General features: G+C 49.0%; 2 protein-coding genes across 6 annotated transcripts; one reads left to right on the forward strand and one right to left on the reverse strand.

Annotated features, from left to right (window-relative positions):
• Nucleotides 1-272: 272 nt before the first annotated feature.
• On the reverse strand, nt 273-15,465 carry LOC118150466 (uncharacterized). Of its 2 annotated transcripts, XM_078362382.1 has the most exons (3): nt 14,832-15,465; nt 14,013-14,419; nt 273-7,037 (listed from the first exon to the last, which is right to left on the reverse strand). In XM_078362382.1, the coding sequence occupies exons 1-3, from the start codon at nt 15,030-15,032 to the stop codon at nt 6,962-6,964; spliced, it is 684 nt and encodes a 227-aa protein (XP_078218508.1). In that variant the 5' UTR covers nt 15,033-15,465; the 3' UTR covers nt 273-6,961. The 2 variants fall into 2 exon arrangements, with proteins under 2 accessions (XP_078218508.1, XP_035144272.3); XM_035288381.3 differs by lacking the exon at nt 273-7,037 and having other exon boundaries at nt 13,907-14,419.
• Nucleotides 2,425-13,878, forward strand: GDPD2 (glycerophosphodiester phosphodiesterase domain containing 2). 4 transcript variants are annotated; one of them, XM_035288377.3, is made up of 17 exons: nt 2,425-2,493; nt 3,484-3,599; nt 4,105-4,218; nt 4,482-4,585; nt 4,861-4,954; nt 5,152-5,211; nt 5,475-5,573; nt 5,752-5,845; nt 5,968-6,113; nt 6,238-6,320; nt 6,416-6,566; nt 8,686-8,907; nt 9,108-9,256; nt 12,465-12,612; nt 12,739-12,821; nt 13,070-13,098; nt 13,192-13,878. In XM_035288377.3, the coding sequence occupies exons 3-17, from the start codon at nt 4,114-4,116 to the stop codon at nt 13,242-13,244; spliced, it is 1,620 nt and encodes a 539-aa protein (XP_035144268.1). In that variant the 5' UTR covers nt 2,425-2,493; nt 3,484-3,599; nt 4,105-4,113; the 3' UTR covers nt 13,245-13,878. The 4 variants fall into 4 exon arrangements, with proteins under 4 accessions (XP_035144268.1, XP_078218507.1, XP_035144269.1 ...); XM_078362381.1 differs by lacking the exon at nt 3,484-3,599; XM_035288378.3 differs by lacking the exons at nt 3,484-3,599; nt 4,105-4,218.
• Nucleotides 15,466-24,897: the final 9,432 nt, after the last annotated feature.

The raw sequence follows: 24,897 nt of genomic DNA on the forward strand, positions 1-24,897 counted from the left end.
GATCCTTCTGTGCTTGAGGGAGAAATAAAATTTCAACCTGTGTTCCTCAGCCCCTGGGGTAGCTATTAAGGAAATTCATTTCAAGTACCTGAGCCTCCTTGCCTTATTGTAGCTGCCGTCTTTCCCAGAGGGTAGTGTGGAATGTGACGGATCTTTATGTTGCTCTGCTACCCTAGGAAATTGGAATCATGTTAGCAAGGCCAGTGGCCTGACTGCTGTAAAACCTGCCTGGCTTCCAGATTTGGGAGGAAGAAACCACATTTACTACAATCTCCATGTTCTTGCCACAGTTTTATTTGTTTTTCACACACACAAAAAGTCAACACAGATAGATGTCCTTATTTTGCAGATGAGGAAACTGGGGTACAAAGAAGTAACTTACCCAGAGTCACAAAGTTAGTGAGTAATAGAGCTATCACCTGAACGCAGAACTACCATCCAAGCTTCTTCATTCTAGCCAACTCTCTAATAGAGTGCCAGCAGCAGCCACTTCTAATGCCCTGCAGCCTGATTTCTTAGTGTAGGAGAAGCATTTGCACCACACTGCTGTCCAGTCCCAGGACAGAACAGCACTGACTCCTTGCTTTCTACTTTGAAAGATGCTTACACCTTATGATGCATCAGGGTTCTCTATTTCTGCTTAAAGCTAAAAGGGGGCCAGCCCTGGAATGCCATACACAGGCTACTGACCAGCCTTGTAGCCTTCTGAGGAGTTCAAAAGCCCTGGGCTTCATATCCATGCATTCTGAATCTGAGAACCCTTCTCTGCAAAAAAGCTCCGTAATCATCCCCAAAAACTCAAAAGCCAAGACCCCTAGAATCCACCAGAGCCCAAGCAAAAGAATTGAGCAACAATCTGCCTAGAATGAAGCCTGCAATGTACTAGGTGACCTGCTAGCCCTCCCTGGCATCCTGTCAGCAAGCAGCCCTGCTTCTCTTTGCATTTTAATGCCGAGGGACCAAGGGAGCCTCTGCCATTGCCAACTAGAGCCTCTGGATACAATGGGAAGGCTGAGAGGGAGGAGGGCTGGCTCTTGGCATAAGAGAGCCAGTCTTCCTTCTGGCTGTTTGAAATCCAGTGTCGGGGGGGGGGGGGCAAGCAGGCTTATCCACATCCTTTCCCACCAACACTGCGCTAATAGCCACCAGACCTCAAGTCACTGACTGCATCAGGTGTAATGTAGAGGGATGGGTCAATCAAGCCAGCCCCTGGCCCCCATCCCACCCAGACCCCTGTACTTTAGCACGAAGCAAACCCTATAGCATGCTAGCCAGCCCTTCCCTGCTAATGCTGATGCTATAGTAACAGCATCTTTTGTATGTATTCATCTTCCAAAAGCCTGTGACCCCCAATATACTCTACACTCCTCAAAGGATTCTTGGAGAGAGACTCAGATGCCTTAGGAACAAGGCAGCAGAAACGACACAAGTTTCAGCAGTTCCTGAATGAGCATCTCCTGTCTGGGATAATGAGGGAAAGGGAGAACTGCTAGTGTCACCCAGGAACCAAAGGCTCATGGGGACCTCTGGTCCAGAAAAGGGCAACTTGCTGTCCAGAGTTCAGGAAGTAGCTTACAGCTTCTGTTGCCCAGGCTGGAGTGTAGTGGCACGATCTCAACTCACTGCATCCTTGACCTCCTGGGCTCAAGCAGTCTTCCCACATCAGCCCCCCAAGTAGCTAGGACTATAGGTCCACACCACCACGACTGGCTAATTTAACTATTTTTTGTAGAGATGGGGGTCTCATCAAGTTGGCCAGGCTGGTCTCGATCTCCTGACCTTGGGTGATCTGCCCACCTCCGCCTCCCAAAGTGCTGGGATTACAGGCATGAGCCACCGCGCTGGGCTGTAGCTTCTTATAGATGCACCTTACCTTACTGAATTAGAAGTAGGAGCTCAAGAGGGAAGGGAGCCTAATGAATCAAGGCTGTACTCTCAAGGAGCTTGGGACAAAGTCAGACTTTCTCTCTCTCTCTCTCTCTCTCTCTCTCTAACACACACACACACACAAACACACACGCCTTTCCAGTGGGCTGGCTGGGCCCCTTCTCCTCACTGCCAAGTTGCAAAGTTGTGTGGTCACCTCCCCCCCAGCTTCCCGCCTGCCTGTGCCCTCAGCCCTCATCTCCCTGAGCCAGGACAAAGCCCTGGCAGTGACTGGGAGGGGAACAGGAGGAGGGATAGAGGGATGGGAAAAGCTGCACAAAGGAATTCCTCACCCCAAGCCCCCTGACTGCCAGCGAGTAAAGAAGCAGATCTGTTCTCCCTCCCCTTTCCTCCCTCCCATCTTCCCACCCTGGCTGTGCTCAGGCCACAGAGCAGCTGCAGGCCTTGGGAGAGGACCCACAAAGCCTCCTGTAGGTGGCAACAGTGCCACCTGTTTGACTAAGAAGGCTGAACCGAAGACTGAAAAAGGGAGGAGGCAGACCACTCGGAGAGGAGCTGGGAAGCAGTGCAGAGAGCAGAGCGGAGTGGAGCTGCCGCTGAGCAAAGGTGTGAGGGTTTGGGAAGGCTGGGGCGGGGGGGGGGGGGCTATAGGCGGGAGCTGTGGAGCAGAGACCAGCTCCATCCCACAGGGATTAGGCCCAGGGATTCAATGGCACCTCTGTCAGCTCCCCTACGTGGGGTTTTCAGGCTGCTCAGACCCTGATCCCATCCTACAGACAGCTCCTGAAGGGAGGGGGACTCTGGAGGGCAGTGTCTGGGGTGCAGGAGTAGGACCCCAGGGGAGGCAAGAGCTTAGGGCAGGCTGTCAAAGCAGCTCCAAGATGGGCAGAGGCAAGGGCTTCCCTTTGGGTTGGCTTTTTACCGGGAAGGGTCTAGGAAGGGGAGAGGTTTCCTTCCCCTAGCTACAGCTCCTCACCCCTACCCTAACCCTCCTTTCCCAAGGTAGCATAAAGAGGGCAGTTCAGAAGCAGCCACACGTTCCTCCTTACCGGACCCAGCCACTGTGCACCCCTCTAAGATTCCACAGCCTTGGGGGAGCTCTGAGGACAAGTGGTCCTGTCCCTCAGCCCACATGCACAGAAGCTCACACACTTTGGGTGTATCCAGACGCTCCTTTACATACTCAAAGCCACCTAAAATCGTATTATAATGACAGCCAGTTGTGCAAACACACAAATGCTGACACAAATCACACACCCTCTTGTGTAGAATCAGTCACGTATGCAGCCAAGTCTGGGATCAGCTCAGTCAGCCAAACCCAGAAGCATAAGGTACAGGGGTCCGCTGCCCTAAGACAACCACACCCCGCATACACACCTTTGCCCTATGTTGGTTGTACTTTCACCAAAGCTAACTTAGAGGGTGGGGCTCCTGAAGGCTATTCTGGGCTTCTGGTTGGGGTGGGGGGGAATGACTGGGCAGGAAAGGGCAGGACTTGAGGGGGAGGCTTTGGATTCTGAAAATTCAAAGGTTCCTTTAGAAGGCTGGGAGTGACCCAGGCAACATATTCACCTCAAATCTTCCTCTTTTTGGCAGTGCCCTCTGTCCCCTGGGAGGTGGACACAGAGAATCTTTCAGTCAGGGATTTGTGATCTGAACAATCTCCATATCCATAGCAACTGGCCAAGTAGCTGGGTCTTCCATAGCCCCAGGTCAGAACTGTAAACTTTGCTTCAGGTTACTCCTGCTTCCTGGGCTGGAAAGCAGTTCAACATGGCGCTGCCTCCAGCTTGGCCAAACCTGCTTTAACTTGCTGAACTTAGTTTGCCCCACCCTGGGCAGTTTCTCTTGAGTGCCTAACTCCAGGGCAAGCACTCCATCCCCAGAGGTGTGTGCTGTTAAATGGGGAGGAGCTGGAGAGAGTGGGTATGCAGCCTGTCCCAAAAGAGGCTGGATCTCCTGGGTGTCCCGTGGACTCTCCAGATACCAAGATTGAAGAGAAAGGAAGGCTCTGGAGATTGTCTCCGATTGCCAGGCTTGCAGCTGGGGCTGCTCGGCCTCATCCAGTCTGGCACTCTGGGCCTGCCCCGTGACCTCCGTTGCTGAGCAGCAGCCCAGGCCTCTGCCCCTCCCGCGGGCCCCTCAGATACACTGAAAGGGAGGCTGGGATCTGCCCTCTGCCAGGGTCCCTGATGGCCGAGTGTCCCTTCCCCCCAGGCCTTCACCATGGCCGAGTCCCTCGGCTGCTGCTCCGTCTGGGCCCGCTGCCTCCACTGCCTGTATAGCTGCCACTGGAGGAAATGCCCCAGAGAGAGGATGCAAACCAGCAAGGTGGAGTAGGAATGGAGGGGGGAGGCTGAAAGTCAGAAAGCAGATGCCCATTGGAGGGGATGAGAAGGCCAACTGTGCTCATAGACAGCTTGGGGGAAGGGGCTCTCTCTCCCAGGAAGAAAATCTCCCTCAAATATGGAAAGAGCTGCCCCCGAGCAGAGCAGCCCAACATGAGGCAGGCAGCTACCTTCAGCTGCCACCCGTTGGGGACTCTGAACTTGAAGTAGGTATTGGTTGTGAGCTTCTCTCCTGCCCCTTTGCAGTGCGACTGTATCTGGTTTGGCCTGCTCTTCCTCACCTTCCTCCTCTCCCTGAGCTGGCTGTACATCGGGCTCATCCTTCTCAATGACCTGCACAACTTCAATGAGTGTGTCATGGATTCCCTCCTGCTTCCCCAGCCTAGCTCTCAACCTGCTCCCCACCCTGGGACCCCTGGGTGCCCCATTGCCAGTTATCCCCCAGCCCTGCTTCTCCTTGGAAAATCCCTCTACAGAATCTCCTCAATCCTCGGAGCCCCTGGCCCCATGAGGCGCTTTCTCCTCACTCCCTTCTAGTCCTCCTGGATCCACCCATCCCGACTCCCCTCAGGCCACTATTGACACGCTTCCCCCACCTTGGACAACTCCCTCTCCCCTCCCACAGATTCCTCTTCCGCCGCTGGGGACACTGGATGGACTGGTCCCTGGCATTCCTGCTGGTCATCTCTCTACTGGTCACATATGCATCCTTGCTATTGGTGGGTCCAGAGGCCACTGGCCTAACCCCCACCTCAGCCTTAACTTCCTGCTTAGTTCTAGCTCCCTATTCCCACCCTGACTACTGAGGGAAGGGGCTAATTCTTGCATGGGAGGGAGGTACCAGCCTGGGAAGCCCACCTCAGTAAGCTTGCTCCCCTCTTAAAGCCCCTTAAGTCCCACTACCCTCTGCCTCCAGGTCCTGGCCCTGCTCCTGCAGCTTTGTAGACAGCCCCTGCATCTGCACAGCCTCCACAAGGTACAGTAGGGATGGGAGTGCGTGGGAGAGGGAGCCACTGGGCCCAGCACTTGGCTGGCTATTTGCTGAGGACCTCACTTTTATACCCCCAGGGGGTCAAACCCAGGACCTGAAGCTCAGTAAATATTTGTTGAGTGAAAGGAGGAAAGCAGATGTGTCAGGGGAAAGGAAGGGTCGGTCCCGTCTCCATAGAGTGAAGCGGCAACCCAGGCAACCATGAGCCCAGGTTGACCAAGAGGCCCCATTCATCCCTGGCCCCCCAGGTGCTGCTGCTCCTCATTATGGTTCTTGTGGCCGCTGGCCTTGTGGGACTGGACATCCAATGGCAGCAGGAATGGCATAGTTTGCGTGTATCACTGCAGGTGAGTGGCCAATCTCCAGTGTCTAGGAGGGAGCCTTGGCTTGCAGCCAACCCTAGAACATATCTTGCTCCTGTTCCCCCAAGACTACAGGTAGCTCTGAATTCCAATAGTCAGGCCCTAAGAGGAAAGCGGGGAGGGGCCTTGGGGAAGAGCCCACCTCACCAGCTCTTGTCCACAGGCCACAGCCCCATTCCTTCATGTTGGAGCAGTCGCTGGAATCACCCTCCTGGCCTGGCCTGTGGCTGATACCTTCTACCGTATCCACCGAAGAGGTGCCAATGCCGCCACCCCACTCACCCTTGCTGGCCACTCATGCTCTGCCACCTGCACTCTGCCTCTGTCCCCAGAACTCTCCCCTTGTCCATTCTTAAAAGCCTGTCCTCACTCCCCACAGGTCCCAAGATTCTGCTACTGCTCCTATTTTTTGGAATTGTCCTGGTCATCTACTTGGCCCCCCTATGCATCTCCTCACCCTGCATCATGGAACCTAGGGAGTTACCACCCAAGCCTGGGCTGGTGGGACACCGAGGGGCCCCCATGGTGAGTGTTGGACAGAACGCTGGGAGGGTGGGGAGGGTCTGCTTCCCCGTGCTATAGCGGCCAGGCCTGTGGGTTCCCAGGCTCCCACCTCCCCTGCTACCTCATCACTGATTCCCCTTCCCAGCTGGCTCCCGAGAACACCCTGATGTCCTTGCGGAAGACAGCTGAATGCGGAGCTACTGTGTTTGAGACTGATGTGATGATCAGGTGAGGGAAGCTGGAGCTTAGGGGATGTGGGGGACCTGAAGGATATGATGATCAGCCCCAGAGCTTGGCCCTCTGACACCCCCTTGTACCCTTAGCTCCGACGGGATCCCTTTCCTCATGCATGATGAGCACCTGAGCAGGACCACAAATGTAGCCTCTGTATTCCCAACCCGAATCACAGCCCACAGCAGTGACTTCTCCTGGGCTGAACTGAAGAGACTCAATGCTGGGGCCTGGTTCCTAGAGGTGAGGACAGCCTCTGCAAAGAGGCAGTCACCTGCAGGGACACTCAGAGAGGGCAGAGTTCATTCTGTTGATAAGTGTTTGCTCAGCCCCATGCTAGGCAATGAGAACATAGTCTGTGCTCTCAAGTCACTCCCACGTAGTAGAGAGTCTAGGCAGCAGACGATTTAGCAAACCTAGAGCAATAAAAACATTTTCCTGCCTGGGAGATAATCAGGAGTGGATTCATACAGTAGAGGATGCATTGTGTGAGCAGCATGTGACATGACAGTCTCCTAAGATGCACAAAGCAGGGAATGGGAACTCGATCAGAGGGAAGAGGACATGTAAAGCCCAGAAGTCTGAAAAAGGGTGTTTCCAGGAATAAAATGTGGCCAAATGTAACTGACAGAGACAATTCATGAGAGTGGTAGGGAGCAGAGGCTTGGCCTTGAAGAGCTTCGAATGCCTGGCCCAAAAGTGTCAGCTTCAATCCTGTAAATGGTAGAAAATATTTAAAAGGATATCAAATGTTTTCAGTTCCTCTTTTCCTGATTGTAAAAGTAATACATGTTCATTGTAAAAAGTAAAAGGTCAGAGAAATAAAAGAAATAACATAGAAACTAAGTTTCCCATAATCCAATCCCTCTGAAATATTCACTGTTAACAGCTGGATACACACACACACACACACACACACACACACACACACACAGACAGTCCCGACTTATGAGGTTCCACTTAATGATTTTTTGACTTTATGATGACTTGAATCTACACATTCAGTAGAAACTACACTTCAAGTACCCATACACAATTGTTTTTCATTTTCAGTACAATATTCAATAAATCACATGAGATATTCAACACTTAATTATAAAACAGGCTTTGTGTTAGATGAGTTTTGCCTAACTGTAGGCTAATGTAAGTTCTGAGCAAACTTAGGGTAGGCTAAACTAGGATGTTCAGTAGGCTAGGTATAGTAAATACATTTTTGACTTCCAATCTTTTCAGCTTAAAATGGGTTTATCAAGACATAACCCCATCATAAGTCAAGCTGCATCTGTATACATACACACACACACTCTCTCTCTCTTTATTTTGCACAATAGAATCATTACAAAGACTGTTTTGCAATTTGCTTTTTTTCCATTTAACTCTTTACATCATATTATACCAGAGTGATTAAGAGCAAAGGATGTCTGGGTTTGAACCCTGGCTCCACCACTTCCTGGCTGTGTGACCCCAGGCAGCATTTCTTAGTCTCTCTGTGCCTCAATTTTCTCATTTGTACAATGGGAACAATAACAGTACCTACCTTGTAGAATTATTGGGAGGATTATATCAGTTCATGCACATAAAGTACTTAGAACAGTGCCTGGCACATAGTAAGTACTTAATAAGTGTTAGATAGCTAGCTTTATCCATGTCAGCAATTAGGAAGTGAGGTCACTCATTGAGAATAAGGAGAGGAGAGTGGCAGGGGCTTGGAATAACACTAGGGGGAATGGAAGAGGGAGCAAATCAAGAGCAAGTAAAAGGATTGCTAAGCAGTGCTGAGAGCAAAAAATAAGGACTCCAGTGGGCCAACGGCCCACATTGTGTACTCTGCCCATGGTGGTGCTCAGCCCCCAGTTCTATAGGTAGAAGAGGCAGAAAATTGTAGAACTGAATCAGAGTCTGGGAGATACAGGGCAAGTAGAACAAAAAGGAAGCTGAGAATGCTATGGAAAAGTTGTTCAAGCTGTGGATGGACCATGGGTAGGGGATGTAGGTGCAGCTAGAAAGGGGCTAATGAACTAGGAAGAAACCAAAGGGTCAAGATTGCAGAGGTCTCCTCAAGACCTAAGAGAAGCTGTAGTGAGGAGGAGGCGGAGGAGAAAAACAAGAAAAAAGAAAAAAAATTTTAAAAAAGAAAGAGGTGTGGTGAGAGAGAGGAAGTTAGAAAACTGGAAGGGTAGGAGGTTGAGGTCCCAGAGTAAGATGTTAGATGGTCTGGAAGAAGGTAACAGTTTGGAAAAAGACCCTGGCTCAGAGGGGAAAGAAGCCAGACACCAAGTGGAAGATATGAGTGAAGATAATGAGGATGCGGGCAAGGCCTGGAGGCCTCTTCTGGTCTTGAAATAATTGTCTTTTCTTCTAGAGGCGACCCTTCTGGGGGGCCAAACCACTGGCAGGCCCTGATCAGAAAGAGGCTGAGAGTCAGAGAGTACCAGCATTAGAAGAGCTATTAGAGGAAGCCGCAGCCCTCAACCTTTCCATCATGTTCGACTTGCGCCGACCCCCACAGAACCACACATACTATGACACTTTTGTGATTCAGACATTGGAGACTGTGCTGAATGCAAGGGTGCCCCAAGCCATGGTGATGTTGCCAGGACACCCTCTCCCTACCCTGCCTTCCCTAGGCCATGATGACGATGATTATTTTGAGACTGTCCCTGGCCCCAGGGCCCTGCCCCAGCTCACATATCCCATTCTGTGGTCAAACCTCTCTGCCCCTGTCCCTGCCCTTGGAATCTCGAGGTCTTCCCCAGCTTTACACCCATCCTTCCTGAACCACAGGTCTTCTGGCTACCTGATGAAGACCGGGCTAACGTCCAACGACGGGCACCTGGAATGCGCCAGATATATGGACATCAGGGAGGCAACAGAACTCAGAGGCCCCAGTTTCTCAACCTCCCCTATCAAGATCTGCCACTATTGAATATCAAGTAAGTGCTTGAGGAAAGGAATCAAGGGGATCACATGAGGCTTAATGGCAGGGAAGAATCAATTCAGGGAGAGCAAAGCTTCTTCATTCACTCATACAACAAGTATTTATAGAACACTTGCCGTGTATCAGGTAGTATTGTAGGATTTGGGGACACAACACGAATAAGACAGACAAGGTTCCTGCTTTTGTGGAATGCATGTGCTACTGAAAGAAACAGACAATAAACCACTTAACAAAATACATGCATATGGGAAAGTGCAAAGTGTTATGAAAACAAAACAGAGATGTAGAAGAGTGGTTAGATTTTGGAGTGATGGGCTGGGGCAGGGAGGTGGGTGCAACCACATTAGGAAGACTGGTTAAAGAAGTGGTATCTGCCGGGCGCGGTGGCTCACGCCTGTAATCCCAGCACTTTGGGAGGCCAAGGCGGGTGGATCACGAGGTCAAGAGATGGAGACCATCCTGGTCAACATGGTGAAACCCCGTCTCTACTAAAAATACAAAAAATTAGCTGGGCATGGTGGCGCATGCCTGTAATCCCAGCTACTCAGGAAGCTGGGGCAGGAGAATTGCCTGAACCCAGGAGGTGGAGGTTGCGGTAAGCCGAGATCGCACCATTGCACTCCAGTATGGGTAACAACAGTGAAGAGTGAAACTCCGTCCCCCCCAAAAAAAAAAAAAAAAAAAGAAGTGATATCTAAGCTCAGACCTGAATGGTCACAAGGACCTAACTATGAGCTGCAGAACGGAAACAGCAGCCTAATGAGCAAGGGGAAGGGGAAGCTAGATAAGCAGGCAAGGGCCAAATTGGGTAGGACCTTGTAGGCGACGAAAAGGATTTTATTCCACAGCAAAGAGCTCAGGTTAAGAGAGCATGAATGAGGGGAGAGCAGTCGGAGAGTCCCAGATGTGAGCTGAGCCCCAGAAGCTGACCAAGCTGAGCCATGACAGACTTCAAAGCATGTGGTTGCTAAAGCGTCTTATAAATTCCTTGTGTTCAGAGAGAAAAATGTGAACTGAATGATAGCCCAGTTATACACATTTCTTTTTAATTTGAATTTAATTAAAAAACTTTTTTTGTGTAATCCCAGCACTTTGGGAGGCCGAGGCGGGTGGATCACGAGGTCAAGAGATCGAGACCATCCCAGTCAACATGGTGAAACCCCGTCTCTACTAAAAATACAAAAAATTAGCTGGCATGGTGGCACATGACTGTAATCCCAGCTACTCAGGAGGCTGAGGCAGGAGAATTGCCTGAACCCAGGAGGCGAAGGTTGCAGTGAGCCGAAATCGCGCCATTGCACTCCAGCCTGGGTAACAAGAGCTAAACTCCGTCTCAAAATAAATAAATAAATAAATAAAAATAAAAATAACAAACTTTTTTTAGAGATAGGGTCTCATTCTGTCACTGAGCCTGGAGTGCAGTGGCCTGATCACAGCTCACTGCAGCTTTGAACTCCTGGGCTCAAGTGATCCTCCCACCTCAGCCTCCTGAGTAGCTAGGATTATAGGCACACACCACTATGCATGGCTAAATTTTTTTAAAAAGAGACAGGTTCTTACTCTGTGCCCAGGCTGGTCTCAAACTCCTGGCCTCAAGCAATCTTCCTGCCTTGGCCTCCCAAAGTGCTGGGATTACCAGCAAGAGCCACTGCCCCACTCAGCCTCCCTATTATAAGCACAAGCCACCTCATCTAGCTACATAAGTATTTATTTCCCTAAGTTATCACCAAAGAAGAAGACATGACATAGAGTTTGGCCCTCACCTTAGTCTTGTCCTGGTCAACATCAACTGCTAATCAACTGCTGATCATGTTTCCAAAAGATGTGAATTGGTAATGAATACACTGCTAATGGAATCGAGAGCCTGAAGGTTCTAGGTGCTGTAAAAAGATAGGTCAAATCTACCAAGATGAAGCTGGGCACGGTGGCTCACAGCTGTAATCCCAGTACTTTGGGAGACCAAGGCGGGTAGATCACAAGGTTAGGAGTTCGAGACCAGCCTGACCAACATGGTGAAACTCCGTCTCTACTAAAAATACAAAAATTAGCCGGCGTGATGGTATGCACCTGTAATCCCAGCTACTGAGGAGGTTGAGGCAGGAGAATCACTTGAACCTGGGAGGCAGAGGTTGCAGCGAGCCGAGATCGAGCCACTGCACTCCAGCCTGAGTAACAGCATGACTATATCTCAAAAAAAAAAAAAAAAAAAAAAAAATCTAGCAAGGTGAAATGCAGCAGGGACAGATTTAAAGACCTCTATTCCAAAAGAATTTCAGTTGCACAAAGACCAAAGAGGAGACACTGGCATCAACAGGAACATGTGTGAAGAAGACCAGGGCTTTGAACAGTGTGCATAGTTATCAGTGGGATGTAACATTGCCAAAGGCTAACCTGACTCTGGGCTACCTGAATACAGGCATGGTGCCCAGAGGACAGGAGGAGATACTTTTGCTCTATTCAAAGCTGACCCAAGCTGTCTGGGCATGGTGGCTCCCACCTGTAATCCCAGCACTTTGGAAGGCCAAGGCAGGAGGATCACTTGAGCCTAGGAGTTCAAGACCAGCCTGGGCAACATAGGAAAACCCCGTCTCTACAAAAAAATATACAAAAATTAGTTGAGCATGGTGCTGCCCACCTATGGTCCCAGCTACTCTGGAGGCTGAAGTGTAAGGATCACTTGAGCCCAGGAGGTTGAGGTGGGAGTAAGCCAAGACTGTGCCACTGCTCTCCAGAGCAAGACCCTGTCTCAAAAAGAAAAAAAAAAGGCTGGTCCAAGCCCATCTTGGATATTATTTTCAGAGACCAGCCCCATATTTTCTAGGAACATTGATAAACTGGAATAATATCATATTAGAGAGGCTTGTACGGGGAACAAAATAATAAGAGTAATGGCTGAAGGAGCTGGGGCTGTGGGGCCTTAAGAAGAGAAGGCTCAGGGAGACAGCGCCTCTGCTCAGGACCCAGGGGAGAGACACATTATGTGGCCCCAGATGGTAAAGCTAGGAGCCTTGGGTGGGATCCACCAGAAGACAGAGTTCAGCTATGAAAGAAAAATCACTGTTGGTCAGGGGCTGCCATACAAAGGCCGAACTGATACCTCCTGGTCAGCGGCACTGTAGATGCAAGCACAGGCAGGGGGCTGCCTCCCATGGCCTGTGCACCATGATTCTGGATGTTCCCTATTTTCTTTCCCACCTTCACAGGGCACTGCACAAGGATAATGTCTCAGTGAACCTATTTGTAGTGAACAAGCCCTGGCTCTTCTCCCTGCTTTGGTGTGCAGGGGTGGATTCGGTCACCACCAATGACTGCCAGCTGCTGCAGCAGATGCGTTACCCTATCTGGCTTATTGTAAGGGCTCTGGGACTGTCACCTCTTCTCTTCTTCTCCCATCCTGGTTTTCCTTAACCCTGTTCCTCTCTTCTTTACTTATTTCCCCCGACAAACTACCCTTGGGGCCTTTTCTTATTTTCACAGACCCCTCAAAACTACCTAATCATGTGGGCCATTACCAATTGTGTCTCCACCATGCTGCTTTTGTGGATCTTCCTCCTCCGAAGGTGAGTGCTTTGTGCCTCAGCTTTCCGGGTCCTTACCTTCTCCAGGGCCCTGGTGATGAGGCTGCTTCAGACTCATATATGCTCCCGGGGCTTGGGGTCTGTTTAGTTCCTTTGAGATTCTTAGGCCCTTCCTTATACTATCAAATTGGCTTGAATGTGGGAAAGGTAGTTGGGGGACTGGGTGTGGGGCTGGAAGGGCCTGCTTGAAGCTAGCTTGAATTCACAATGTGAAGCTTTTCTTCCCACAGGAGATTTGGTAAGAAGAGAGAGAAAACTGGTAAGAACTTTCTCCCCTCATCTCCTGTTTCTCCTCCTGTAGCTTTTCCCTTGCTTAACTCCCTAGATGACCCACCCTCCCCCTCCTCCCCAGGCTTAGAAACAGCAGTGCTGCTGACAAGGATCAACAATTTTGTGATGGAATGAATGCCCTGCCCTGCCTCCCCACCCAGGACAGTCTACATTGCCCAAACAGCAAGGGTGGGAGACTGGCTGAAGTGGAATGCTTCGGGGGTGGTGGGTTGCAGTCGGGGGAGCTTTGCCAACAGGAGGTTTTGAACCATGAGGGCCCTCTGCCCAGATGATGAGCATTCCCTAAACTGCTATGGAATCTGCTCCCCTTGGGGTTTTGACCTGAAGTGTTTGTGAAAACAGTGAGTCATAAGTTTCTCCCCAAATGAAACTAGAACAGAGGAAGTAAAAGGGAGATTGCTCGGATAATGTGTCAGACTTGTGTGCACCTGTTTTTGCACAGAAGGCACAGGGTGTGTCGGGGTGGGATAGCTTGGAAGAGGGACTGAAGGAGATGACAAAATGGTCTTTCCCGAAGAACTATAAGAAGATAGAGACACCATCTCCACACCACGATGCACTACTGTCTTCCCCGACCCTTGCAACTTAGCTGCTTTCCTGCCTAGACACTAGTTGCTGAAGAGCCCATCTAGCCACGTAATTCGGTGCTTACACGTGGCTTTTTGCTGTGGGCAGCCTTTTCTTCAAGGCAGGTTGGTTCCTGTATCTTGTCTTAATCTATTACTCAATGAATGTAATCTCCATTTGGTCACAGCCTAATCTTTTCGGCTTAGGGGCTAGGGAGAGGAGGCACCTTCTATGTAGGGTTGGATGAGACACAACCTTGAGGGGCCATCATGGGAAGAAGGGAGGAAGTGGGTTGGAGGTGGGAGGATGAATGACCTGAGGCAATGAAGGACCGCGGGAGGCCCTCGGGAGAGCAGCCGTCTCTGGGGGAGTCCGGAGGCCAGGCACGCGGTGCAGGATTGCGCTGTAGCTCCACCTTGTGGCCACCCGTCCCAAGAGGAGGGCCGCATCCGTCGTCGCCGTGACGTATTTGCTGAATGCCACCTGTTTTCCGTGCCGCCTGGGGACTCGTGTCCTTGACTCAGGACTCCGAGGGCAAGGTCCGATTTCCACAAGTTTTCGCTCCTCTGGGCTGCACGCAGGGTCCGATTTCCGGCCCAGCCTTCCCTTCGAGGAGCAAGTCCTCCAATGCGTTTGCGGCTCGGGAGTCCCTGGGCTCCGCAGCTAAGTTGGCCAGTGCGGAGCTGACCGAGGATGAAGAGTCTGGTAGAAGCAGGGAGGGGCTAAGGCAAAAACGAAGACAAGAGGGGGCTCTGTGGTAACCCCACAGTCTTCCGGCACACCCACATTCGACCTAGTTCGTATCTTCACACGGAGGGAAGTCAAACTAAGCAGTTGGCCAGGTCGGGAGGTCTGGATCTCGGTTCCTTCTCTCTTGCCAGACTGGGACCTGGGGTAGCACTGGCACCTCGGGACAAGACCCGCTCCCCGACCCTCGGTTGCCCGGCGGCCGCGGGAACTACAATTCCCAGTGAGTCCCCGGCCATTTCCGGTCTCCTGCCGGACGCAGGAGAGTTTGAATCCGTGTTCCCGCCCCCTTCTCCCGGGCCCACCCCTTCCCTTTCTGGCCGCCCCCCCGCCCCCCATGCTCATCCCTGCACATTTGGGCTCCGGAGGCCGGCCGCGCCCACGTACCTGGCCTGTAGCTGGCGCGGTGGGCGGGGGTGCCAGGATGCAACGCGTGGGGAGGCTGGAGGCGCGCAGGGAGCGAACGCCGCAATCAGTGCTCAGGTCCTGGTCTTCCTGGGGGTCCACGCCGCTGTGTACCGGGCAGATCTCTCCCACACTCGGCCTTTTTGAGCTGCGTTTCCTTACTTTTCCCGGTTCCGGAGCCATCCCGCTCTGTCAGGCTGGCTACCAGCTTTATCTCTAGGGCCCCCAGTCTGCCCGATACTGCCAGGCTGTCACCTCTCAGCATGTACCTCCTCCCCCATCCCTACTTTTCTGTCCCTTCCCAGTTTCCCAGCCTCGCAGCCTTTTCCTCCCCTCACTGCCCAACCTCACCCTGAAGACCTCCAGCATCTCCATCTCTGCATCCCCAGGCTCTTGCCTCTCACACTCTTAGCTGCGGTCCTCTAACCTGAACGTCCGGCACCCCAACCGAAATGCCAGCACCTAGCCCCAGCCTCTAACCCCTTACTCCTAGCCCCTAGCCCTGGGTATGCAACCCTGAGCCTGCCACCGGAAATCCTCACTCTCTTCCCAGGAGAACTGGACAGGTATAGCGGCTTAACCTCTGTGAGGCCCTGGGCTGGAAACTGACACTGACAAAAACTTAAGGGCGGAGGACCCCGGGAAGCTGCTCATTGGGGTTCGGATGTAGTTGCTCTTCGTTATTTTTAGCTGCTGACTCACAGCTCCTGGCATCCGGGTTTGGGGCTAGCAGGCTGGGCTAGGGGGCTATTAATAGAGCAGAAGCACAGCCCCGACCCAGTTCAGTTTGGAAACACAGAGAGCAAGAAGCGTCCCCTGCCACCATGCCCTGTGGAGATGTGGACTGAGCAGTGGCTGGGCCAGATGCTCTCTGGCTGCCAGTTACCTCACCCTGGTATCTCTACCTTGAAACTCTTGAGGGAAAGCCCACGAGGAGACTCCTGGGCACAGCTCTCCCCTAAGCTTGCCATGGCTTGGGGCTCTGCCACAATCAAGCTTCTGTTGTACTAGTCGAGAGGGAAGAGATGTGTCCCAAGTGGAAAGATTGTTTTGGTCATGGCCTTGGCCTGCCTGGGCCCACTCCTGGGCCAGGATGCTAGGTTGCTAGAAGGAAAAGCTGTGGATTTCTGGTCCCCCACAGCCTTCATAAGGATGGAGTGCTTCAGCATGGTCCTTACACGGGCACAGAGCTGGGGATCCCCAAACCAGACACAGAGCTCAGAAGCTGCCATATTCTGTGTTTACCACACCCCCGCCCCACCATTCTTTTTATTTCTTTACATTTTGTTGGGCTCTGTCCCTACTCGCAGGGATTCACAGACCTCATGATCTCTCCCTTGTCTGGAGAGAAACCGAATTCATGAAAGCCACTGAAAACTTGTCCCCAATGAGGTATGAATGATCCTTTATATATTGTCGTTCCCATGGGACCTTTTTATTTTAATGGGCAAATGTAAGAGTTTCCTAATGTATACGTTGAGAATCGTGGGGAAATCTTGATGGACTGAACAAAATTATTCCCACGCAAGCTCGATTTGATCGAATTCCCATTGACTAAGGGTGCACACCCACGACAGTGCTCCTCCCCTCCTTGCAAATCAGAAACTTCCGCCTTCAGTCTCCAGCCCCCAGATGAAACCACATTTGGGGCAAGAGTGATCGTTTCACCACACACAATACGGAGGTCACCAGTGAAGCTCTGTTTTCAAGAATGAGCCCAGCTTATTAGACAGCAGCGGACCGCGCGGTCCCAGCCCCGTCTATTTGCTGAAGGAGCAGGAGAGGCGGTGGAAGGAGAGAAATAGTCTCTCTGCTTGAAAATCCCTTCCTGAAGTCCTCCATCGCCAGGTCGCCTAGCAACCAGAGCCGCCTGCAGCCGGCGTGGGGCTGCTTTTGGTCCGTAGGGGGCGACTGTCTCCCTGGGGTCTCAGGCTGGAGCCCTAGCAGTTGGGAGGGAGGTTCCCTAGTAAAGTGTCACAGTGTCTCAGCGTGGCTGACCTCCTCCCAGCCTTGTCAACCCAGTCCAGTCTGAGCGGCAGGGAGCCTAAGGAATGGGGAGAAGCTCACTATGAATCTGAAGGGATTTTGCTCACAATCATGAAAAAATGAAGAGAGGAAGGGTAGGAGGAAGGGAGGAAGGAAACTGTTAAAGGGGACAGGGCATAAAAGGAGGTGATGGAGGATGGAGACTGAGGAGGGTAGTTTGACCCTCTCCATTCAGTTCAGGCTTACCAATGCTTATTTTTCAATCAGAGCAGTTCAGAGGTTGGAAGGAGTTGAGCAATCTCTGTTGACAAACTGTTAAGCATATAAAAGACTAAGCTCCTGGGTAACCAGCCTAGCCTAGATTTGGTCATTAAGGAAGATATTCATTCATTCATTCGACCATAATTAACACTAACCCACTATGTACCACGAGGTGTACTGCGTGTTCTACATTTAATCCTCACAAGAACACTGTATTATTTCCTTTTCACAGATTACAATACCGAGTCTCACAAAGGTTAAGTAATGTCCAAATTCACAAAAATAATGACTAGATTGTGTCTGATTGAGCAATCACTATGTGCCAGGTTTAGGAGTACAGAAAACAATACATTTCCTTTTTCTGCCTAATGAACAGTCAGTCACCCTTTGGGACCAAACTGAAACTATCATCTCCTTTGTGAAACTTTTCTTAAATCCCCTTCTCCCCAACAAGTAGAGTTGATAACTTGCTTTACTATACACCCTTCTGAAATAGCACATTCCACAGGTATGGTCATGACCTCCTTCCATATTTCCATTTCTCTCATTTTGAGCATCTTGGTGGCAGGGTCTGTGTTCATCTCCAATTGGATATCTAATAAACATTCCAAACTCAACATGTTCATTTCTGAACAGCTGGCCTTCCCCCAAAGAATGACCCCTCCTAAAACTGTCCTCGTCTTAGTTGATGGCAATTTCACATTTCCAATTGTCCAGGCAAAAATCCTTGGGACCACACCTCGTATCCAGTCTGTCAGCAAATACCGTCAGCTCTCCCTTCAAAATACACCCAGAATCTAACCACTTGTCATCATGGTGGTCATCATGCTACCACGCTGGTCCAAAGCACAACCACCTCTCAGCTGCATCACTTCAGCAGTCGCCTGACCAGTCTCACTGCTTCCACCCTTGCCCCTGTGGCCTATTCTCCGCAAAGAAGCTATAGCAATCCTGCTAAACCCCAGTCACATCATGCCAGTTCTCTGCATAAAACCCTCCAACAGTACTCCATCTCTCTGAGAGTAAAGCCAAAATCTTTACAATGGTCTACAAGATCCTCCACAATCTAGTCCCATATTAAATCTCTGATCTTATCTCCTGGCATTCTCCCCCTCCCTTACTCTGTTAAAGCCACTTGATTCACCTTGCTGTTCCTTGAGCAAGCCAGGTGCACTCCTTACTAGGACTCTTTGCACTCCTTACCCAGGAACTTTGCACTGGCTTCCCCGTGCTAGGTTTACTCTTCTGCATGGGTCACTTCCTCACCTTCCTCAATTCTTTGCTCAAATACCATGTTCTCAGTGAAGCCTACCCTGACCAACCTATTTAAGATTCCCTCTATTTTAATTTCCAGCTTACAGTAAATACAGGGTACAGTAGTCCTCCTTTATCCATGGAGAATATGTTCCAAGACCCCCAGTGGATGCCTGAAACAGCAGATAGTACCAAACCCTATATATACTATATTTTTCTGAAGTGATAACCAAGATGGCTACTAAGTGATTTATAGGTGGGTAGTGTATGCAGTATGGATACACTGGACAAAGGGATGATTCACATCCTGGGTGGGATGGAGCAGGACAGCACAAGATTTCATTACATAACAGCATACAATTTAAAATTTATGAGTTGTTTATTTCTGGAATTTTCCATGTAATATTTTCAAACTGCAGTTGACCATGGGTAACTGAAACCATGGAAAGTGAAAACCATGAATAAGAGGGAGAGTCCTGTATAAAGGAACAAGATAAATGACACTATGAAGAAAAAGACAAATCCAAAACATTTGACTGGTGCTCTTCAAAAATTCAATATATTTAATGTTTTTTACAAAAGAGGGAAGACTTCCAGTTATGGACCCAGTTAGAATAGACACACTTCTCCCTATTCCTAAGACTAAGTACAGGTAAAACTCTGGACACTATGTACAAGACAAACATAAGAAGACTATGAAAGAAGAGGAAGGAGGCAGACTAGGAACCCCAGTGACCTGAACTCAAGGTGATGAGTTCCCTGGGTTTTCTTGTTGCCTCAAATATTCCAGACCAGGTACTGGAGAAGCCAGCAGGCTGGAAATGCCAATGGACACAGACAAAAAAAAAAAAAAAAAAAAAAGCAAACACAAATAACTAGCTTGTTCTCTCTAGCCATAAGCCCAGGAAATGGACAATTTAGCCAGACAGAAAACTCTTAGACAATAACCACCCACTGCAACCACACCCCACAGAAAAAAGACTGCAGCTTCAGCCAAGCCAGCAAAGGTCAAGTGGAGAACCCAGCTTTTCACTCTGGCCAGGCTCCCCCATACTCTCTGGGGTAGTGTCAGAGAAGGCTGAGTAGAGAGCCTAAACTTCCATCCCTGTGGGATAACAAGACTCCCTTCCTGTTGGGTGGTATCAGTGTCAGAGGCCTGGAGGTGAGTCAGGACTTTCACCACAAAGTATCATTTAATGAGGTTGCTAGCCTCCCTCTCCACTCCCCAAATCTCTCCACCTCCTGACTGTGGTGTTAGTGGAAGCCCACCTGGGGAACAGTAAAAAGGTACTTCTGCCTCTTCCATCTTGGGAGGCAACAGTGGAGGCCTAGTAGGGAGCTGGAACTTTCATCTCTGCACAGTAGAAAGGAGCCCCCACCTCACATATCAACCAAGGTTAAGGAGGGAACTAGAACTTGAACCTCTACCTGGCAGTAACCAGGCAGTGGCCCTTTCCTCTGATGAAAATGGTGTCAGAAGAAGCCTACCAAAAACAAAAGACTTAAAGGAAATCCAGGGCCTCATACTATAATATCAAAAAATTCCCAGGATGCAATAAAAATCACTCCATATCTAAGCCCAGCACCTATAGTCCCAGTTACTCAGGAGGCTGAGTTGGGAGAATCACTTGAGCCCAGGTTAGCCTGGGCCACATAGTGAGACCCTGTGTCTTAAAAAAAAAAACACTCATTATACCAAGAACCAGGAGACCCTCAACTTGAACAAGAAAGATTTCAACTATCTGACAAAAATTCTAAAGTGACCAACATAAAAAAAAAATGCTTCTGTGAGCAATTACAAACAAGGTTAAAACAAATGAAAAAAAATAGCAAGTTTTTCAAAGAAAAAGAAATGAGATATAATGAAGGATCGAATAAAATTTTAGAACAAACTATAATAACCAAACTAAAGAACTCAGTGGATGGGTTCAAAAGGAGGATGAAGAGGACAGAGGAAACAATCAGTGAACGTAAAGATAGAACATTAGAAATTACCCAATCTGAACAACAGTGAGAAAATAATATACTTAAAAAGAAATGAACAGAGCTGGGTTCAGTGGCTCACGCCTGTAATCTTAGGACTTTCGGAGGCCGAGGTGGGCAGATCACTTGAGCCCAGGAGTTCAAGACCAGCTTGGGCAACATGGCGAAACCCTGTCTCTACTAAAAATTCAAAAATTAGCTTGATGTGGTGGTGCACACCTGTAGTCCCATCCACTTGGGAGGCTGAGATGGAAGGATCATCTGAGCCTGGGAGATCAGAGCTGCAGTAAGCTGTGATTGTGCCACTGCACCCTAGTTTGGGCAACAAAATGAAACCCAGTCTCCAAGAAAAAAAAATGAACAGAGCCTCAGGGATGCTTGGGGCTATAACGAATGACTTAACATTCAGGTAATTGGAGATGTGGAAGAAGAAGAGAAAGAGCATGGGGCTAAAAAAAATTATTCAAGAAATAATGGCTGAAAATTTGGCAAAAGACATAAACAAATAGGTTCAAGAAGTCGAACAAACCCCAAATAGGGTAAACCCAAATTCACCCCAAGACACATCATAATCAAACTTCTGAAAACTAAAGATGGGAAACTTGAAAGCAGCAAGAGAGAAACAACACCTTACCTACAGAGGAAAGGAATTCAAATGTGGCCAGGCACAGTGGCTAACACCTGTAATCCCAATACTTTGGGAGGCCAGGGCAGGAGGATCACCAAAGGCCAGGAGATTGAGACCAGCGGGCAACATAGTGAGACCTCGTCTCTACTAAAAATAAAAAATATTAACCAGGCATGGTGTGCGCCTGTTTTCCCACCTACTTAGGAGCCTGCTTTGGAGGCTGAGGCAGGAGAATCACTTTGAGCCCCGGAGATTTGAAGCTGCAGTGAACTATGGTCACACCACAGCACTCTAGCATGCAATATCTGGTGAAAATAACCTTCAGAAATGAGGAGGAAATCAAGACATTCTCAGACAAAGGAAAGCTAAGAGTATTCATCACCAGCAAAGAATGGCTAAAGGCAGTTATCAAAACTTACAGATGAATAATGGAACCATTTACATGTAATGAAACTTACATGTAAATGGTTCAGAAAAAGGTATAAGATAGACAGACAGACAGACAGATAGATAGATAGAGCGTTAGCTGGACATGGTGGCACACAGCTGTGGTCCCAGCCACTTGTGAGACTGAGGTGGGAGGATCACTTGAGCCTGGGAGTTTGAGGTTGCAGTGAGTCATGATCACGCCACTGCACTCTAGCCTGAGTGAATGAGCAAGACCTACTCTCCAAAAAATATAGATAGATGGATAGATAGATAGAGCAAATATAACGAAACAAGTCAGAACAAGTCCAATTGTTGACTTGATAAGGAAGGCATACAGTGGTGTCCATTGTACTATTGCTCCAATATTTTTGTATGTTTCTAAATTTTCATTTTCAAAAATGTTGGAGAGGATGTGTGTAGGATAGATATGTGATAAAGCAAGCATAGAAAAATGCTAATGAGAATCTTAGGTGGTGGATAATTGGGTGTTCACTGTAAAATTCTTTGAATTTTTCTGTATGTTTGAAAACTTTTATATTAAACTTTGGGGGTAAAAAAACTTGAAAAAAAAATCACAACTTGGTGTCCTCCCCTAGCATTCCAAATCCATCTTTACTGTGCTCTACTTTTTTTTTTCCACAGCACTTATCACCATATACACAGCAGGTCTTTGAATAATGTTTTCTTCAACATCATTTTGTTATAACGTTGATGAGGAAAAAACAAACAAACGATTCCTGGCCAGGGCCACTGTTTGTGTGGAGTTTGCACTCTTCCCCATTTATGTGTGGGTTTTCTCCGGGTACTCCAGGGTACTGTGCTTCCTCCCACACCCCAGTGCACATTAGATGAATTGGCTTGTCTAAATAGTCCCAGTGTGAGTGAGTGTGGGTGTGTATGTGAGCGCACCCTGTGATAGAATGGCATCCTGTCCAGGATTGGTTCCTGCCTTTTACCCTGAGCTGCTATGATAGGCTCTGGCCACCCTTGACCCTGAACTGAAATAAGCATATTGAAAAATGAATGAATGGATGGATGGATACAAATTATTGTAAAATAAAAATTTGTAAAGTAGTTGATAATTATACACATGCACAATAAACTATGAGGTAGGAAAGTGCTCCTTGAGCCCACCATATTTGTGTTTGGTTTTGAACTGCATGGTGGTAGAGAGGTGCTCCTTACAATTTTCATTTTGCATATATTTATTCCTTGATTGAACCCACCACCACTTCCACTGCTGTCACTCACTGATTCACCAAAAATTGGGTAAATAATTACTTACTTGTTTTCATTAATCTTTCTATATATATGCATAGCTCATATTTATTTCAATGTTTAATATTAGAAGTGTTTCAGGTCTTTATTTAGAAGCTTGTGATGTTTTTGTGATCAGAAATATGCCAGAGGAACTTACCTCTTGTTTATTAGCCTATGGTAAAGTTGGTCTTGTTATACATCGTTTTGCTTGAAGTCACAGTTTCCAAGGACCTACCAGTGATGTTAAATGAGGACTTACTGTACTACATAATTCGCTTGTTTATTGTGTTTACTTTTGTCTGTGTCCTCTCACTAGGAGGTAAGCTCCCCAAGGGCAGGGATTTGTTCTGTTTTGTTTGTTGCTATATCCCCAAATCCTACAACAGTGTCTGGCATATAGCAAGTGTTCCATGAATATTTGTTGAATTAAGAATGAATCTCTGGGCTGGGCACAGTGGCTCACGCCTGTAATCCCAGCACTTTGGGAGGTTGGGATCATTTGAGGTCAGGAGTTCGAGACCAGCCCAGCCAACATGGTAAAACCCTGTCTCTACTAGATATACAAAAATTAGCTGGGTGTGGTGGCATGTACATGTAATCCCAGCTACTTGGGAGGCTGAGGCAGGAGAATCACTTGAGCCCAGGAGGCAAGGGCTGCAGTGAGCCTAGATCCCTCCATATCACTCCAGTCTGGGCAACGTAATGAGACCCTGTCTCAAAAAAAAAAAAAGGAATGAATCTCTTAGGGCCGGGCGAGGTGGCTCACACTTGTAATCCTAGTACTTTGGGAGGCCAAGGTGGGTGGATCACTTGAGGTCAGGAGTTCAAGACCAGTGTGGCCAACATGATGAAACCTCATCTTTACTAAAAAATTACAAAAATTAGCCGGGTGTGGTGGCAGGAGCCTGTAGTCCTAGCTACTCAGGAGGCTGAGGCAGGAGAATCATTTGAACCCAGAAAGCTGAGGTTGCAGCAAGCCAAGATCACACCACTGCACTTCAGCCTGTGTGGCAGAATGAAAATCCATCTAAAAAAGAAAAAAAGACTCTCTGTATCCTTAATACTTAGGTCAAGGTCTTGCACAGAGTAGGTGCTCATTGAATATTTGCTGAATTGAACTGAGATGTAAATTCCATGGGAGAACTTAGAATAGACCTGTCATACTAGAGTGGTTCACAGCATGGACTCTGGAGTCAAATAATCAGGATTTGCATCCTGATTCTGTCACTTCCAGCTGTGTTACCTAGCTGTGTTAACATCTCTGAGCCTCAATTTCTCATTGGTAAAATAAAGATAATAATAGCACCAGCTTGGTAGGATTTGAGTTTGCATGTTATGCACTTAGGACTTTGTAAAGACTCAATAATTGGTAGCTCAAAACAAAAGAAGAACTGCAAAAAGGATAGTCTTTCTTGTACATCATCCTTCCTCCACGCCCCCAACAAGCTGAGCCAGGAGAGGGTAAGGAGACATCCTTGGGTAAGTATTCCTAACCTCTATTCCAGACCCCCAGAAGGGTTTCTCCCACTTCAAATCCCTTCTTACCTTTACACCTGTCCTGGACTCTTGTCTTGATATCCTGAAGTTCCTCCCCCCATCACAACCATGCAGGGGTGGGGTGGAGGAAATAGGGGTTTGTGGGCCAGGGACAAGGACTTAAGCTTTCTGTTGATCCCTGTTCTAGGGTTGAGTCCCTTACTGGTGATGGTAGAAGGTCAAGTGTGAGGTCACAGTAATTTCAGGGCCTAGAGATTGAGAGAACAATAGTCTCGTGGAGGAGGCATTGACAGGACAGTGGGCCTCATATGCTGCCTTCTTCCTTGGTCCCGTGTAAGAGAAAGCACCTCCCTCAACCAACGTCCCTTCTGTCTATTCTGCTGCCTTGTCTTTACTTCTGGTAGCCCCAGCTCAGAGCGAGCCTGGGGACCCATTGAGCATCTCCCTGCAACTCCCTCTTGGAAGTGGGGTGGGGTGGAGTGGGCAGAGGACTGGCTAAAATTGGGAATATAAGGGCACGAGATCGGGTGCCTGAGTTCTCTGGTGGCCCACGTCCTCTGCCCCCACCCTAGGGCCAACAGTTCCCCGAAGATCGGGGGAGCTGGGGCTGAGCCTGGGGGCGCCACTGCCTCTGTTCCTTTAAGGAGCCGCTGTTTAGCATTCCTGCCGCTGCCGCTGCCTGCCTCTGCGCGCTGATTGGCTGGAATCTACTGAGAAGGGAGCCAGGGAGAGATGCTCTTGACTCCACTC

The sequence above is a fragment of the Callithrix jacchus genome, chromosome X (assembly GCF_049354715.1).
Source record: "Callithrix jacchus isolate 240 chromosome X, calJac240_pri, whole genome shotgun sequence".
In the NCBI taxonomy this organism is placed as follows: domain Eukaryota; kingdom Metazoa; phylum Chordata; class Mammalia; order Primates; family Cebidae; genus Callithrix; species Callithrix jacchus.